This window comes from Pseudonaja textilis, chromosome 3 (genome assembly GCF_049901715.1).
Source record: "Pseudonaja textilis isolate UNSWEBS1 chromosome 3, rPseTex1.2, whole genome shotgun sequence".
In the NCBI taxonomy this organism is placed as follows: domain Eukaryota; kingdom Metazoa; phylum Chordata; class Lepidosauria; order Squamata; family Elapidae; genus Pseudonaja; species Pseudonaja textilis.
In genome coordinates, this window is record NC_141992.1 from 158,221,255 (window position 1) to 158,240,222 (window position 18,968).

General features: G+C 35.6%; 1 protein-coding gene across 2 annotated transcripts in view; it reads right to left on the reverse strand.

Annotated features, from left to right (window-relative positions):
- The window catches only part of GAREM1 (GRB2 associated regulator of MAPK1 subtype 1), a 73,748-nt gene that overhangs the window by 8,445 nt on the left and 46,335 nt on the right, over positions 1-18,968 (reverse strand). For both annotated transcript variants that reach the window (XM_026699239.2, XM_026699240.2), the window contains exons 3-5: positions 7,919-8,049; positions 3,062-4,225; positions 1,155-1,321 (exon numbers count right to left, since the gene is read on the reverse strand). In XM_026699239.2, coding sequence (XP_026555024.1) covers positions 1,155-1,321; positions 3,062-4,225; positions 7,919-8,049 — 1,462 coding nt within the window. The remainder of the gene's footprint in view (positions 1-1,154; positions 1,322-3,061; positions 4,226-7,918; positions 8,050-18,968) is intronic.

The following is an 18,968-nucleotide window of genomic DNA, read 5'->3' on the forward strand; positions in this document are numbered from 1 at the left end:
GCTTGTAGTCCAAAACATTTGGGAGATTTTAGTTTGGGGTAGACTATAGCGAAAAAGGGTAGACTATAGCCAAAAAAAGTTCATAAAAATCAGGTTGATCATGTGTCTGATCCGTTTTAGGGTTTGTTATGACATATGACCATAATGATGAATCTATTACAGTTCTATTTCAAGGATTATTACATAGCTCTAGTGGAAAAAGGATTTTAACTTACAATGCAACTCAATCTTGTTTGTTCTGAGTAGAGGTAGCTCTCCAAGACCTTAATCAGAAGTCTTTTCTCAATGCTGCTAGCTGTGATTCTTATCAGTGTCAATACCAAGAATGGTATTTACAAAATATAAGATTACCATCACTATGCTCTTGCATTTTTTCTTGAGATTTACAACCATGAGATACCCACTCATATGTGAACTAATCAGTTCAAATCTCAAATTTGTCCTTTATTTAATAAGGTCTTTCTTTAATGAATCAAAACAAGTTGAACAGGTTTCACCCGGCGAAACTTGTTCATCTGTTACACAAGCACCGATGTCTGGCTCCTCATTGCTTAGGTGTCATCGTTACAAAAAAAATCATCTTTGGTGTTTTGATTGTTGATCTTGCTGCCTTATTACAATCCATCCAAAGATCTAGAAATAGATTCCCATCTTCTGGCTGCTACTAGTAAAAATTGGCAATAGTACTCCAACATTATTTTTATCTTTAGGATAAAATATGAAATATAATCTATTGATAATGTAAGGTGCCAGGATATATAATTGCAACAATTGTTTTTATCTATTTATATTTAGCCTATACATTTTGCATGACTCTGTTAACAAATAGTTTTGGGAGGATATGAACAAAAAAACTGGATTCAGTGGTCTAATGGTCCTCTCTGATTATTTATTCTTCAGTTATTGCAACCATCCATTTTCTATTAATTGTTCATTACCCCATTTTTCTTCTACTTCTGAATGTGCAGGGGGAAAACTCTGTTTACTTCTCTTCACAGCAACACTCCTATGAACTACAGTAGCTTAGGCTGAGAGATAATGAGCTCCAACATCAAGTGGGATTTACACCTGTGCTTTCTCAGCCCAGCACTTGAACAGTACACCGTTAGCATAAAAATAAGACTGACTTTGAAAAGAAAACACTCAGTACTTACATATTGTGCAGTCCTGATGAATAATATGAAAGTGTTGGACTAGGAGAACGAGTTTGCTGTCGCACAGGTTTGCTCATCCGTGGAGGAACAGAAGGGCTAGTAGACGTTGGCTTTGAGTTGCGTGGTGGGACAGGAGGAGCATTCAGGAGTCTACATTCCTCTCTGACCTGAAATCATACACAATTGTAATGTAGCACATCATGCAGGGAATTAATTATCCTGAAAACTAATAATATTAATAGGAATGAAACAAGGATAAAGAAATAATTATTCCTCTAAGAAGCCTTAGAGTGTCTAAAGCAAAAATGGAATAGAAGAACTTGCACCTTAGACACCACATTTATTTATTTATAAAATTTATTGGCAGGTCATTTCATATCCAACGACTCTGGGCGGTTTACAATATACAAACAACAAAAAACATGAAAATCATCCATTGTAAAAAAACACAGATTAAAAACATCAACAGATAAAATCATGGACATATGGTGATGGGAGGAGGTCAACCGCTTCCACTATGTAACTCCCAAATTGGGGAAACTAATCTGAATATCAGGTTAAGGAACAAAGAAGAAAAAAATCCTTCAAGGCCAACCCTTCCACCAGGCAGATAGGAAATGGCAGCAGCAGCAGCAGCCCTCAGCTGTTGATTCTGATATTCAAGAACCAGTTCTTCTTTTGCAAGACACAATTGAATGTTCCTGTATGCACTTCTTTAATTAGCTTGTTTTTTGAATCTATGATGCCAGATGTTAATAAATTGCCCATCCAGATTTTGATGGACTGTAATTTGCATCCCCAATAAATCCAAATTACCCAAATGCTGACATTTGTATTGAAAATGTAAAAGATTTTGTCTTTCTTTTCTTTTTTTAAGCAGATCCAGAATTGCCTTTAAATGAGGACTTTACATGTTACTTATGTATTACCAGCAGAGGGCAGATGGTAGCTGCTGAAAGATGACTGGTTAAAAAAGCTAGTACAAATGCAATTATCACTAACATGTTGCTCAAATGAACAAACTATTTACAACTCTTTAGGGAAAGATTTCAACAAAATAGAACCTGCTCTTCCCTCTTTAAAATAAATTGTGATTTTTTTACTTTCAAAGACATTTCAAGGTTTTCTCTCATAAGAAAAGGAAGTAATTCAGAAAGTATTTAAAAGCATACAGTAATTGATTTAGATCCTTCAGCTGGAAAAATGAAACATCTAGATACATTTCAGATGGGTTTCAGGCCTAAATGTAGAATAGAAACTTCCTGGATGATGAAACAGTCTTGCTCAGATGAAATCCAGTTTAGACAACTGCTGTACATAGAGCTATCTTTAAAACAGTTCTAAAGCTGCAATTGACCCACAGAATAATGATTAGATTATTAATTAAAATTGAGCAGTTCGACATATCACACTGAGGTTTTGACACCTGCATTGCCTCCAACCTTGTTCCTAGGAGACAATTTAAAATCCCAGTGTTATTGTTTAAGTCCTAAATATACTAAAACATAGTATTATAAATATGCATTAAGCCCTGTGGATCTACCTAAAACTTATATTCTTTTTCAGAAATCATATTCTGAGGGCCACCAGACAATGATATGCAGATACAATTTGTGCTGAGAAGTATTTCCACTTCACTGCACAAATCACCACAAAGTAGCCTCGAATAGCAACTCTTACCCATGTTTGGTTGAGTTCATTTGTCTTCCGCCAGCTTCTCTTGATCCGCTTCATCTCTCTCAGTTCCTCCATAAACCATGGGGAATGACAAGATTGACGGGTTAAGAGAGGCCAACTGGGCCCAATCCTATCCAGATTACTTCATCCCCTTATGAAAAATGTGTGTTCCATATGTATGATAGGAATTTCACCCATCTTGGGAATTAAGCAGAACACTAGGAACTTACCGCTTCTGACTTAGGAGGCACAGGTGGTGGAGGTAGGGAAACTTCTGAGGATTTTGCTGTTGCTACTGAAGAGCCAGGTTCTGGCAGCGAAGCTGTACCACCTGTGGACCGGAAAGAACTCCTGTAGTTGTTCTTTTCGCTCTGTGAGCGAGTAAGAGGCTGATCATTCACTTTCCCACCCTCTTTATCCAACCATAATTCTTCATATGGAAGTTCCAGTTTAGGAGGTAAACAGACTGTTTCTTCACTAATTTCAGGAAAAAGGTAGTTACAGCTCCCATCCCTAGAATCTTGCAAAGCATCATGAGAAGATAAAGCCCACTCATTACACAAGTCTCTGCAATCATGAAGATTCACCTCACTATTTCCATGGAGGTTGTTTCCATAGACACACACAGAGAGACGGTGGAAAGACTGGGTCAACTCATCCCGAGCATAACTGAGAGAGTTTGGCACATGGTTGTGGCTGGTGGGTCGACTTTTTTGTGGGCTTTTGCAGTCTTCATTCCAGTCAGCTTTTACATCTCTCACAGCACGAGAATATTCATCAATATCGAACTGCTCTTGGCAGACGCTGAACCAGTGCTTCACAAAAGCTTCATGCCACGCTTCTCCTTTCACAAGATTTTCTGGAAGGGTAAACTTTGGAAGAGCTAAATGCAAAGGAAAGTGCATTGGAACAATTTTATTATTATATAGTGCGCAGCAAACCACAACAGTCTTGGTTTGAATATTAACAAACTTGTAACGGTGTCCCTCACGGACAAAATGCAAGTCATAAGGATTCCGTGGGGGAGGGCTTGGCACATTCACATTCACTGGGAGCCGTGTCTTTTCCACAATGTTTCGAATGGTATGCTCGCCTTCTTGCATTTGTAGCTCTAAGGGACTACGTGTGCTAAATCTCCCTTTACACTGGAAAGGCAGACTAATACTCTCATTGGTCCGATGGTTCATGCAAATCAAGCAAGGCATTTTGCCTTTGCCCAATTTGCTAATGGAATTGAGTTTTCCAATTTTCTTGAAGATGGTATTGAGCCGTGACTTTTCCTTTGAAGATTTTGCATATAGGATTTCTGCTTGTCCCATTAATGTGAGCTCATCTCCTGTGCAAAGGGTAATATTATAAACTTCTGTGTCTTCATTGCATTCGCCTGAAGCCACCTAGAAAATACAACATTCAAAGTTAAAATAGCATATCAAGCTCTAAACTTAGGCGATGAACTCAGTGGTGGATTAAGGCTCACTGGTGCCCTAAGCACTGACAAATCTTGGTGCCCCGCCTCCTTTGTACGTACTGTACAAACGAAGCCATATTCTCAACTTTGTGATGTCTCCTTTGGACCTGGTGCCCTAAGCACGTGCTTAATTTGCTTAACGGTTAATACACCACTGGATAAATCCAACAAATCTGAATTGTATAACTTCTTCTGCCTGGTATTCTATATGTTAAGACTATAACATCCATACATTCAGTGTGAACGTTACAAAGTGAGAAATACTGCTCTAAAAAGTCCACGTGACTGATCACCTTACCTTCTTTTGTTAAAGAAATATCAAGAGTAATACAATATTAAGAATTTATCAGACAAAAATAAGTAATCTCTCTATGTCACAAAGCTTAGGAACATCAAATTTTTAAATTAAATTATGTAGGAACCTACAACCTTATACAATTAGGCTTGCTCACGAGCACTGAAGTGATTATAGATACTTGGCTATTCTACTCTAGTTTAATGCTATATTTGACTATCTGTAATTTGTGGCAGTATACTTATTCCTTCCCCCCTTTCACTCTCTCTTCTGTATTTAAAAATAAAAGAAAGCATGAATGTGGATATCTAGAAATTTGAACTTTCAGTTATCAATACCCCCAGTCAGGCAGGCTAGTGAATTTAGATTGCAGATATTGTGGACTATAGCATCTGGCAAGCAACATATATCTAAGTCTTGACATAAAGAAATCTCTCTTTCTCGAAATTAAATACTAATATATTCTACAAATCCCATCAATGATTATAGATTTCTATATTTTTACTTCCCAGCTTAGAAAACAGAGCACACCTAGAGTGATAAAAATGTTGGCCAAACAGTACTGTGTGGCTGATCATCCAGAGATAATTGCTGGCAAACTCTGTGAAGTATGAATCTTACGTGATCAAAAGTAAATAATGCCTAGTACTCAAATTAGATTGTAAATCTATATCATCACAGTTCATATTTGCAACTAAGAATAAAAGTTAAGATTTTTCTTTCTGATCTGCAGTGTTAATAAAAAAAATTAGCAAATGCTAAAATTTAATCTGTGAAATAAGGACATGCCATAATTCTGCAGATACATGTACCAGCTTTTAAAAACAGACAGATATTTTACTACATATACATTTCTGTAACTGAGTTATATATAACCTAGGATTCCAATCTAAGTGTCAGCCTGAGAAAGAACAACCTCTTCCAATCACACTGTAAATTGCACAAAGGAAATGCAAAAGTGGAGCAAATCTAACAGGCATGCCTGGGCACTTCATTATTTCACATTTACACCATATGTAATGGCAATTCTTTTGACAGAATCTAAGAAAGTCTACAGCCTTTTGATTATGATTTTAGGACACAGAAAGCAGAATCCTATATCCCTTGCCTTTTGAAAAATAATTTCTGGATTTTAACATTCACTGGATCTAAATTTATGTATGTACAGTATGTATGTGTGTGTTTGTGTGTGTATGTATGTATGTAGTATATGGCATGAAAGACATGGATTGCAGCAGTAAAGTTGAACAAAAGAACACAATAGTGTGATACAAATAAGATGGAGGTGTGTGGTCAATTTTGTAAGGTATAAGAAATTCAAGAAGTTATATATTAAATTACAAATTACATTTTAAAACCCATTGGTTCATAAGATTAGTGTTTTATATATTAATGTCTAGGCCATTTTTCTAATTAAGTTTGGTATTTGTTACTTGCAAGAGGTCTACTTGTCCTCCTATATAAGCTCTCAGATGGCAGCTACTCACAATAAAAGATTAGGTGTCTGCTGGGGAGCACCACAGTCACATTCAGGGGAAGATACTCTGCCCCATTTAAATGGAGAGCCTTGACAGATACCATGTAAGATGCAAACCCTATTCAAAGTTTTCCAGCACTGGAGGGTAGAATTAAAACTGACCTATATAATGACCTATTAGACAAAATATTATTCAGAAGAAAGATCCACTGGGATCTTATGCCAGATAAATGGTTTAACATTGCTACCTTAATTTATTTACTTTTTTTGTATAAAAATATGAAATCACAAAAAAATAATCAGTAATATGTTTAGCAAAGGATCCACAGTAATGTGAACATTGGAAAGGAAATAATGTTTCAAACTGAACTCTTTGTTATGTACTGCTTATCAAGCTAATACCACAGTTGCAGAATTTCCTGAGAGGAAGTTATTCCAGTGGTGTGATATCTCAATACAGCTAATCCAGGAAACAATAAAAATCTAATTGAACATGTTTGTTGTTCAAAATTCAGACCCAAAGGCAAAACATTATAATTCATAATGAATAGTAACAGCAATCAGATTTCTTATCAATTAAAATTATCTACTTTTAATTTTGATGAAAATAAGTGATCAGAATTTTCCTAAAAGAGAGGCAGATCACATAATCAAAAGCAAACAGCAATTCTTGCTGTATATGATCCACACAAAACTCTTGCCCCCCAAATAATACTCTTCTTGCCACATTGGACAGCTTCTAAATATGCTTAGTAAAAGAGTTTAATAATGAACTAAGATTGCGGTCCTTTGCTGTTTTGGAAGTTTGTGGCAATAAAATGATGGTTTGGTTAATTGAAGGTATTTGCCTCTAGGGACTTGAAAGTTTAAGTTAACTATTATATGAGCTTGCATTTGCTTTAACTGGAGCAGAAACCTGTTGAAGAATTATCTTCTAGATTAGAATCCTGAAGTGATCTTCTTAGGCCCTTTTGGCAACATTGCCATTGTATAACTTGTACTCTCTTCCTTTCAATAAAAGGAAGCACAATGGATTTTATTATTAACTCAAACGATGCTGTAATATTATTTAAGTCCATAATTCCTACTGTCTTTTGATTTGGACATTAATAGAAAAGCAAGTATGAAAAGACTGTGACTCTCCAGGTATTGCTGGACTACACCTAGGAATGTAAAACAATTTGTCTGTGAGTGGATTTGACAGTCAACTCCAAGAAGATCCACAACAAGACAAACATGAATCACAGATTAATCAAGCGAACATTATTTGATTTTTGCACTTAAACATAAAGGAGTTTTTTTGTTTCTTTATATAATCATTTTATTTTTTCTTTGAATTCCTGTAGACTTAAAATCAATGCATTATTATTTTGCTTTTCTAGAAATATTTTATTATTCTCAGTCATCTGAGTTGAAAAGTAGATATTACTAAACATTATTTGTTTTCTACTAACCATTACAATATATACTGTCTTTATGTGACCTAAGACATGGTGTAGAGTGAGTGAAACAGCTGCTCCTTTACCAAATAAAATCTAAGGGCTCAGAGGTGAGGGAGAGTTTTCTACAACAGAAGAAGCTCTGTCTAAAATTTGGAAGCAATATTCTAGCTGAACACTGAAAAAGAACGTTGTTGATTGGAGATAATTCTCTCCTTGAAAAGGTCTTCATATCTTGTAAGATTAAGAACCCTCAAATTCAGATTATGCAAAATGTACCCAAACAGATTAAGAGAAAACAACAATCCCAAATTACTTTTTGCACAATATATTTCTCAATTGCAATGTTAAAAAAATGGCTTAACCATAAACCATTTAACTTGGGATAAACATTTGTTTAGGGGCTACCTTAACGTTGAATGTTATTTCCTCCATGACGTAAACTCGTTCAGGAAATGCTTTAGCCACCTCCTCCACACTGTTAAAATACTGCACTGGCTCTTTAATATCACGGTCTTGTTCCAGCAACTTAAACTGCCCTGAAAAAGAGTTGATAGATAGATGAGGAGTAAGATATTTATATTGGATTGCAGTTTCTGTGGCAACTGCTAACGCACTCCCTACTCCATTTAAGTTGGTCAGTTTCCTCCAATTATTAATAGTTAAGTAATGGAAGAAGAGATTGCACACATTTTTACAAACCTGAAAAGGAAAGAGCTACCAAGCTTGGCTAAACCGGAATTAGAAGAATGTGGAGGGGGCTGATGTGAGATTTAATAGAATTTACAGGCAGGCTTTCTGGAAGTTAACTGAAAGCATTAATACATTCTCAGGATGGAACTTCACACAGGCTTCTGTGTACTTAGAACTTTTTCATGTTATATACTGTAAATTTTAAAACAGGAACTCCTTTTGTACAAAAAGTTTCATTTAAAAAAAGGAGGGTAATCATAGATGTTTTGTAGCTAAACAACATCTGTTAACCAGCTAATAAAGTCAGTTTCCAAGAATCCTTTTACAGGCATACACAAAAGTTCTTATGTTTTTCTCTTTTGGTAGAATTCCTTATGTTGATTCTGACTTGAACAGAAAAGGAACATTCCAGAAGAAACTGGGATGTTCCACATACAGAACCCCACCACACACATGCGTTATAAAAACATTCCAATTTTAATTAGAAGGCTCACAACATAGATTCAGTAGCAAATCTCCGCTACCTTCCTTTGATAATTGATATGGGCCATGTTTCTATGAGACTTGGTAACATGGTTTTTAGGGAAAGTAAGCATTTATTGGATAAGAATAAGTGGTAGACAAGAATTTACTTATTACTTGTATTTATCTCAGTAGAATGCACTGAATCCCATATCTATTAGTTATTTAAAGCATATCTCCATGTGCTAATAGTGCACAATTATTTATTTGGACAAAGGTCTCATCATATCAGAAGAATAGCTCAGATGTGCTTATTCAGTTAGCATACAGTACCAGTATTTTGTAAAGGCATCTGGTCTGAAATACATTTGATTTAAAATGTTACATACATACATATATGTACATCCATACACATATAATATTCCATTTTGGGATAAGCACATTATAAAGGCACAGAAAAAAAGTATGTAATAGTAAGTGAAAATAATGAAGGTGATAAGAAACATACCTAAAAGTAACCTTCAGCAAGACATTCATTATCTCTTTCCAAATCTTTCTGTCTTTGCAACTATATTTGCTTCCACCATACATGGCCTTTAGTTCTTTAAAGTTCTCACCTCTCACTCTTTTTCAGGATCAAATCTGTACTTTAAAGTTTTAAAGTCCCTAAAACTGTCGACTGTATTAAGCTTAAATTACACATTTAATTTCATCTTTATACAATTATGTATTGATAGTTTTGCAGCGATAATTCAGCACTAGAAAAATGAACACAGATAGCTGATGCTTCATTGAACATCTTTATAAACATATGTAGATTTTACAAACCAGTTGTAGATTTCTCCAACATGGAGCAAACTCAAACAGAAACATGACGCAAGTTCAGAGCAGAGTTCCAGTCTTCAGCAAGCAAGGACGCAAGCAAGCTAGTTTCATCTTCAATAGACAGACTCAGAGCTTCAACATAGCTGCAGAGTTGCAGAGTTTAACAAAGAACCAGGCCTAGGCTACTTTTAGTTTCAGTTTCCAGCCTAGGCTACTTCTAGTTTCAGTTTCCAAACTGTTCTCATTGGCTGATTTAGTTGCTATGCCTATTCATTGGCTGACCTTGTTACCAAGCTCTATTCCAGTTCATGAATATACTGACAGTATGTTTGGTGGTACTTTCTGAAGATGGACAGAAGTCAATACGCGTTGTGGGAGAACATATATAATTTTAGCCATAATTATTCCTATTAGGAATAATAAGAGAAGGCTCAACATATTTAATACTCCATACAGGGGTGGGATTCTACCAATTCCGACCGGTTCTATAGAACCGGTTATGATTCTGTGCAGTGTGGAGAACCGGCAAATCGTGTCCCTGGCTGGCCCCTCCCCTCCCCACCCAGTCAGTCCTTATCACACATACCCAACATTGCACGCATGCCCGACATCACTATGTTTTTCCTTGCCCAGTCACTTCTTAAGGTATTTCTTTTCCCCCCCTCCCGACAATCAGCTGTCCCTATGATCAGCTGTGCAGGGATTCTCCTCGCTTACTTACTGCTTCGCCCAGGAGGCTTCCCTGAGGCCCAGAAGGGCCAAAAATTGAGTGCAGGGGGGTGCTGTGTGCCCCCCCATGCTCCATTTTTTTCTTTCCTGGGCCCCAGGCAAGCCTTCCGAGAGCAAAAAACACCCTTCAGGAGGCTTCCCTGAGGCCCAGAAGGCCCAAAAAACAGGAAGGGCGGTGCTGCGAAAAAAAAAGAAGCCACGCCCACCCAGTCACATGGCTACACCCACTTAGCCACGTCCACAGAACCGGTTGTTACAAAATTTGAATCCTACCTGACTGCATATACTGACAGTGGCGAGAATGGTTATGTACAGCAATGGAAGAATGATAACACACCATCAGAAAGAGAGATAATAAGGAAAATATTGGCTTGTGCAGAGCTAGATAGATTAACTTTAGAACTGAAAAACAAGGGGGAAACAGAATACTATAATACCTGGAACAAGTTATATCAATAGTTGCAAAAGAGAGGGGAGGTCAGAACAAAAATTAATTAGGATGAATAGATCTAGAATGTGATATGACAGAGGATTTAATTGAGAAAGATGGGCAAAACAAGTATAACAAAACCAGTATTGTATAAATAATATGAATGTTAATTGTTTAGTAATTTTAGTATGTATGGCAGAGTAATGCCAGGACAGTTGTGTGTGTGTGTGTGTGTGTATGTATGTATGTATGTATGTATGTATGTATGTATGTATGTATGTATGTCAATACACATATTTTCATAAGCTTTCAAATGTACCAAAGATTTTTATTTCCTTCAGTGCTAAGTAGCCTTTCTATCATACCATGCTATTCTTGCTACTTGCCTTATTATAGTTATATAATTAGGAAAATGGAAGAATGAACACCACTCTTTAAATTGCCATCCATATTCAACACTTTCAGTATCTGTAGATTGTAGATCACAGATAAGCCACCTTTCATATTTTCCCAACTTTATAATCCCCGTTGTTCGGCCATGATAGTTGGGTGCACTATAGTTCAAATTTTCTATAGTGAATTAAGGATTTGAAAAACAATGCTATTAATATTTTGGGAAACCTTACTGAAAATTGCAGAATGGATTGACTTATTTAACCTTGGGTTGTAACACAGTATATTTATCATATGCTGCTACTCTGGTGGTTCTGCATCATTATACTAGCTATACAGAACTTAATATCTCAGTCAATAGCTGCATCCTGGTTTATTGCATTATGGAGGTCTGAAAATCTTTGGCTCGTGGCAGAAATGTAACATCTGGCATTGAAAAACAGAGATCAAACAAGTTGTGTTCATTCTTTCTTAAGAGGGTAATATTTGGCTGGAAACGGCTACAACTGTTCTGTATACTAATATCAAGCTATAGAAAAATATATACTAGAGGGGAATTGGTAGAACACTCCCACTCTCAGTGTTTCTTATTCTTTGGTTGAAAAGGCTTGCTGAGTGGCTACTCCTACTTCAGGGTCTCCTTCTTTAATTGAATGACTTGTTTCATTCATCATAAAGCTGCTTATTGAGCATTATTCCTTGTCTCTCCAGTCTTGATTCTGGTCCATGTTAAACAGACTGTGGTAGAAGTGTAGGATGGTGCATAGTAAAAAATTCCATCTGACAGGACAATTATGTAAACATTTCTGCTTCTACTTAGAACTTTGGACAGAACAAACAAGCCTTGAAAGAAACACTGCTTTCAAAAAGCAATGTTTTTGAACACGTACATAGATCATTTCTATGTAAAAGACTTCGCTTGTTTCATGGGCAGGAAGCTTTTAAGTTTACAGAAATTGAGAAGTTTAAAGCCAAAAGAGATTATATAGACTTTGGCAATATAGTGTACATTTGTCCCACATTATAATGTGGGCTAACACTCTACGCAGAATCTAGCATTTCAAAAGTCAAAAGTCAGTAGGTGTGACCTGCAAACACTACACTGACATTTGAAGATGAAAAAAACTTTCCTATTATTGAAGACAACTATTTTTCAATCTATGGTTTATATAGCCTGTGGCTTATTGTACAGGTCACTTGCATTTGTAAAAATTTCACATTAAAAACAATTTTGACACACGTGCCCATCAGAAAGAGTTTTTTTAAAAAAATTGTTTTATTTATTTTGTATACTTATTTTTTAATTATTAAAATTTATTTATTGCATTTATTTGCCTCCCATCTTGTTTTGAAGCAATTCTGGGAGGCTTAAAGCATAAAAACATTAAAATCATCAGAGATAAATATTCCTAACATAATAATATGAAAATAAAATCATAGTTCCAAGATGGGAAAGGATGGGGTCAGAAGAGAGGATTGGCTCTTAATTAGCAACAGCATTTAGACTTATATACCACTTCACAGTGCTTTACAGCCCTTTCTAAAGCAGTTTACAGAGTCAGCATATTACCCCCAATAACCTGGGTCCTCATTTTAGTGACCTCAGAAGGATGAACGGCTGAGTCAACCTTGAACTGGTGAGAATTGAACTGCTGAACTGCTGGCAGTCAGCAGAATTAGCCTGCAATATGGCATTCTATCTACTGTGTCACTATGGTTCTAATTAATCAATCACCTCCAGTGTGATATTCAGGACCCAAAACAGAGTTACCTGATATGTCCAGATCTGTCAAGTAATTGGGAAATCAGGAGATTCAGGCAGTTCAAACGAGTTTAACAATTTATTACAATCTTAAGTTCTCTACAAGAGTCTGACCAAGTAACAATCAAGGGAAATGAGTGGGAGACAGAAGGCATTCAAGGTGGGTTGGACTTAGATCTCTTGCAAGCATGTAGTGATTCATGACTTATGATGTCTTTGACCCTTCCCTTGGGCATCTACAAGGTCATCCTTCGTGTTTCACAGCAGTATCATCTGGGTATTACCACTTGGTCACAGAATCCTTCAGAGTTTTGAATACTGTAATGAGAATTCTGACATATTGCTGTTTTTCACGTTATCTGAAGAATAATATTATGATTGAAACAATATATGTGAAAGTTGGTTTCATGATCATATGGAATTGCCAACTCCCATTTCTACTAAATGGTATATCACAGGACATTCATTAACATTCTAGTTACTGAAGGAATAACGACTCAAAAGAAGTCTAACATTGCTGTGGGGCAAGAAAATGGTCCATCTGACTATTATAATGAGGGGAAAGCCAAGGCCAGAAAGAGATTCAAGAATATAAGGACTGTTCTGGTGAGGAACTCTAGGGTACAGAAAGACTGCAAAAAAGGAGGGCCAAGCAAGAGTTCACTATAATGCTTGAGCAATCCAACCAGTTCTTTTTAGGTGATGGTATTTAGGATTCCTCTAAAAGGGGTGAAGAATGTTGGACACAAAGTTATATTTTCTTGAAGGACAAGTCTTGCTGATTTCAGGCTGACTGAGAAAGAGAGAAAGAGTTTATAATGTATCACATTAAAAACAATTTTGTTTATAATGTATCATATTAACTTTGAAATTTTAAAAGTAGCATCTTGCTATAAAGCGAGGGGGTGAGAGGGACACAGAAATAAATACAAAAACATTCTTTCTGCTAGTTTTATTTTGCTTAAACTGAATCCTTTTCAGTGTATACCTATATTGTAGTTGTTGATAAATATCATGATCAACTTTCAGTGATGCTGACACTTTTATATTTATTTATAAAATATCTATTCAACTTTTTCAAATGATGAGTAAAATAACTAAATTATAGGCAGCCTTAACCATATCTTCCTTTACCCTGAGTTCACACATATATAATCCGTTCACATACATATTACAAAGAAGGAAGATCCAAAATAGTCATACAAAATGCACATAAGAAAGGAAAATCTAAACAACTGGAAGCAAGAATGAAAAAGAACTGAAAACAAAATTAGATAACAAATGAATAATGAAATAATAAATTATTCTTGCAGAAGGCCCTCTACTGAATTTATTCAGAAATTGGTAAGAACATATGTAAACAAATACTTTATTAAATCACTTGGTCCTAAACCATGGAAGATTTTTACAAGTCAAGCAACAACTTTGAACAGATTAGGAACTGGTTTAACTGGTATAGCAGCATCCTAATATGATCATGACACCATTCTCATCCAGAAATCTACTTATGCAATAGGGAAATAATTGTAATTTCCAATCGGTCCTCCAGCATTCCTCTCTTTTTAGGTTTCAGCTGATGGAAGTGTATCTCTATATGTGCATGATGTACAATGAATAGCAACCTACTTGCCAAATAGACTTCTAGCAAAATAATACTGAGAGACAGACAACATCTGTTTGCTATCCAGTAAATACGAAACATTTGGGAAAAAGCTTGTTTAAATATCTTTTCTGTCTTTAAAATCAGTCAACCCAAATGCACTTGTTCTCAATTCTACAGCCACATTTTCTCTGTGTGTATTTAATGAAGTGAAAATCCATTAATGCTTAGGATAGTAAGGATTACTTCACTTGATTCATTGCTTTTGGCTTCTAGCTATATGTAAAATTGGCATCCACAAATCTATAAAGCAGACAAAATTTCAATTTATCTGATGCAGTGATACTGAGATTCTGATTACATAGATGGGGTTAGGTTTTTTGGGGGGGCGGGCGGTAACTTCTACTGTACAAGATATCCTCTATGTTCTGAATTCATTACCCTTGTGTTAGAAATGGAAGGCTATTTCAGTGCAGAATCTCATATTACCTCAGCAACATTACAATGGAACTGGGCTTTCACTCAACTGAAAGATTTGATTCAAAGGCCCTTTATGGAAACAGGGCTGACAGTTATGAAATCCAAAAAAGGTATGAGTAATGAACCATCCTGTGAGCTTCAATCATCAATGAAGGAAGATTAATAAAACATATTTGTATTTATTACAGAGCAGGCAACTTGTTTCAGGGTGGAGGAGGATGAAACAAACAAAACATTAAAAAGTTATGATACTTATGTAGTTATTTACCAACACATATAAATTATATTAAAATAACCAAAATACATTTCAAGGCATGTCACAACTTTTGAGCACCCCTAATGTTTGGGAATTGAATGTTGAATAATTTAACATGCCCTAATTTTACAGCCTCAAAATGTGAGTTCAATAATGATGCAACTCAATCTGAGTGCTATGGATGGACATTTTGAGGGGGGAGGGGGAGGTATTGTTAGAAGGCCTTAAATCATTCCAAAAGTCAAAAGAGATACATTCTCTTTTATATTACATTCCATAATATGCCTTTATTCTGGTATTTTTAATCAGTTATCAATGAGTAGGCAAAGTCTCTGAAATTGTTCGATACATGTATCTTATATATGACTGTGGTAGATGAAATCATACCACTGTAGAAAAAATAAATCTTTTCTGTTTCTCTAATCATTTCAATTTATAAATTTTCCATAAAGGTCAACATTTATACCAAAGGTTCAATGAAATTCCTTTCATATTTCCAATGTTGGATTGCCTTACCAATGTATATATGAGAAAAAATACTATTTGATTTCCTTAATTTTCATACTGTGTGTTAAATATATGCAAGAGTCTTAACTGTAAAATTAAATATGCCTTTTTCTTTATATCCTCTCCAACATGAAATTAAATAATTTTATGTCACATGAAAAAGTGTAATAGAGCACTTTAAGATAACTTTCTTGATTTTTTGCTAATAAAGAAAACAAGGTTTATCTTCCCTAAAATGAAAACCATGTTGTTTTCTCAAATTGAGTCCTTAGATCTACTTTTCATGCATACTATTTTAAATGTCTTCTTTTTTGTCTTTTAATAGCAGCATTTATAAATTACTGTAACAGCCTGGGGATAAGTGTTTACTTTTTGATATTAAGCATCCAAAGAGCTTTACTGGTAATGGAAGTATTTATAGAACAGATTACTTTAAAAAAAATAAAAATGTAGATCATAACTGCTATCGAATTAGGAAGCTTTCAAAATTATAAACACCAGACTAATTTCACCATCAATAAATAAGAGCACATTCAGTTGTTTCTAAATAAACCTATTATTGATTCAAAGAACTTAGAAATACTTTATTTCATTTGACATGCTCCTTAATACACCAATTCTTAATGTTCTTTATGGAAAATAGGGCAGAAAGTAGATTATATATAAATTTTAACTGGAACAGAACAATGATGGCATATTTGATCACTACCAGCCTGAACAGAAATTACTTGACAGAAGGTTTTAGTGACATACTATGTTCAGATGGGCAGCAGAGTCACTTAGGATCTAATCAAGAACTGTTCAAGCACAATAGAAATCATGTGCTGTGAAGTTATCAAAAGAAGCAAAGATTTCTCAAAGATTTGTCACCTGTATGCTGTAAGCCTCAGGTTTTAAACATGGCTGTGTACACTCTCAATTCCTGAGATATTTCTTCTCAAATAGGCAATTAAGCAAGACTGACCAATCATCCAATGTTATGAACTTGGTGTAAATCAATTGCAGAGATTATGTTCCAACCATTTTTTCCCAATTACGTTTCATAATATTTCTAACAAGGAATTCTAGAAAAGTTTTGTGTGTATAAAAAGATAAAATACTGGAGCAAGAAGGTGTGTGTGTGTGTAAATAAATAAATAGAGGAAGGTTTTCTCATTATTTCTTAGTTCTGTTTGCTTTTTTATTGTCATTAATTATCTTTCATGCTTTGTTGTTTCCTTTATTTTTGGTATCTGTACTCTTGTTTAAAATTGCTTTGAAAATAAAATTGAGAGGAAAAACATGTTAAAGAAATTCACATATCTAATACAATAAAAGAGTTCTGAAATGCATATACTGTGTAAGCCAAGCTATGTGATAAGTCCAATGATATCTAACTTCACAGAAAAGATTTTCAGAAGATTTCCAGACAACGATATACATAGTGAACATCGTATTAGAGCTGGAATTCAGTTTTAAGCATGTTTACTCAGAAATAAACTGCATGATTCAGCTGACCTTTAGTTATCCTTAGGCGTGCTACTTTAACCATCTCACATGGATTTTTACAGGAAAGATGCATCAGCAGTTTTCCATTAAGAAATATTAATCCAATGCTTCAATTTTTTTAAAAAAACAATTTTTATGAGCAACAAGCTCAAAAGGTATCCCTCCCTCTGTCCCTCCCTCCCTGTAGTGATAAAATGAGGAACTGAAAAGGTCTCATTTCTGTTATAAATACAGTGTCTATTGCTGTAGAGGAAAGAAGGAATGGCCTTAAAGGGGAGGAGGAAGAGGCAACAGTCAGACCTACAAGGCCAAAGCAACAGTCATAACGAAAAGATTCTGTTACAATAGCTTTATAATAAAAGTAGCACTGACCTCCATGGCATTGGTTTTCCAGTTTGGTCTACACCAGGGGTCTCAAACTCGCGGCCCGTGGGCCAATTGCGGCCCGCAGGACGATATTCTGTGGCCCCCATGGTGATATGAAAGTATATTAGTGCGGCCCGCAGGGGGAATAGACCTCTGAAGGAAGTCCCGCCCACCGTTCCTTGTCGTGGCTTCTTCTCCACCCTGAACTTTAACAAGTCCAAGTACAGGTCCAGACTTACTGATGATCATCTTCAAGCCATACTGAAGATCTCAAGTGCCACCTCTCCCAAGCCAAATGTGGCTCAGGTATGTGAGAGGAAGCATTGTCAAATCTCTGGCAGTAAGGAGTAAGTTGGAGAAGCCGTGTTCTGAGGAACTGTTCATGATCTTCATTCAACATTCCATTCATGTGTTCAGGACAGTTCATGTATTGGAGAAATCATTAACTGTTGATGACATTTGAGGATTTTTTTTAACAACTTTTTTTGTGGAATCCCTTATGCAGCCCAGCCTCACCCAGACTCTGCCTCCAGCGGCCCCCAGGTAAATTGAGTTTGAGACTCCTGGTCTACACTGTGGGACTGACAACTCCTTGTTATTATTTAGCCCATTCTAACTTTACTTTTTCAATTTGCTCTCTGTACTAAGCAAACACATCAGTTACAAATGCAAACCATCCTCATTTCTTCCTAGTGTCTGTATATATAAACAAAAACCTGCATAGAAAGGGGGAGTCAAAAAAAAATTAAAACGTTAGCCACCACTGTGAATGAAGTCTCACCCTTTTAAAAATGTATCGGATTAATACATTTAGTTGTATTGTGTACAATAGCATTTAGACTTACATACTGTTCCACAGTGTTTTACAGTGCTCTCTAAGCAGTTTACAGTCAGCATATCAAACCTATCTTTTGCCAGAAGATGGCAGGTAGCTGGAAAAAGCACTAAAATGATGTGCTTAGTTTCCTTTTCCCAGCAAAGTGGACATTTGATATATTGTCCCTTACATCAGGAAAATGAAATGGTTGTTCCCAGTATGTTTAGTAATTTGAGACTGATGCCCACCTCTGCTTGGTTTTCTTCTATGCTCTTGTCTTTATAAATAGCTCAGATCTTGTTCAGTGACCCTTCTAGCCCATTTTAACTTGGTCAAAAATAGTGTAATTATGATTCATGTACTTTGATAGTTGACAACGCAAAGGAACTGCAACTTCTTTTAATAAAAGTCAAGAGGCAAAATAAAAAAATGAGACTGAAATTAAATATAAAGAGCAAACTAAGGGTGACAAGGTACATCAACTAGTCTTAGATTTGACAATGAAGATACTGAAGTAGTGGATAGTTTCTATCTTTTAAAGATCAACCATCAGTAAAGAAAAAGAAGTCAATAAAAACATAAATACAGAAAAGAAATGCAATAATCAGAACGGTACAGTAATACATAGGTATTTCCTATGAGACTCTAGG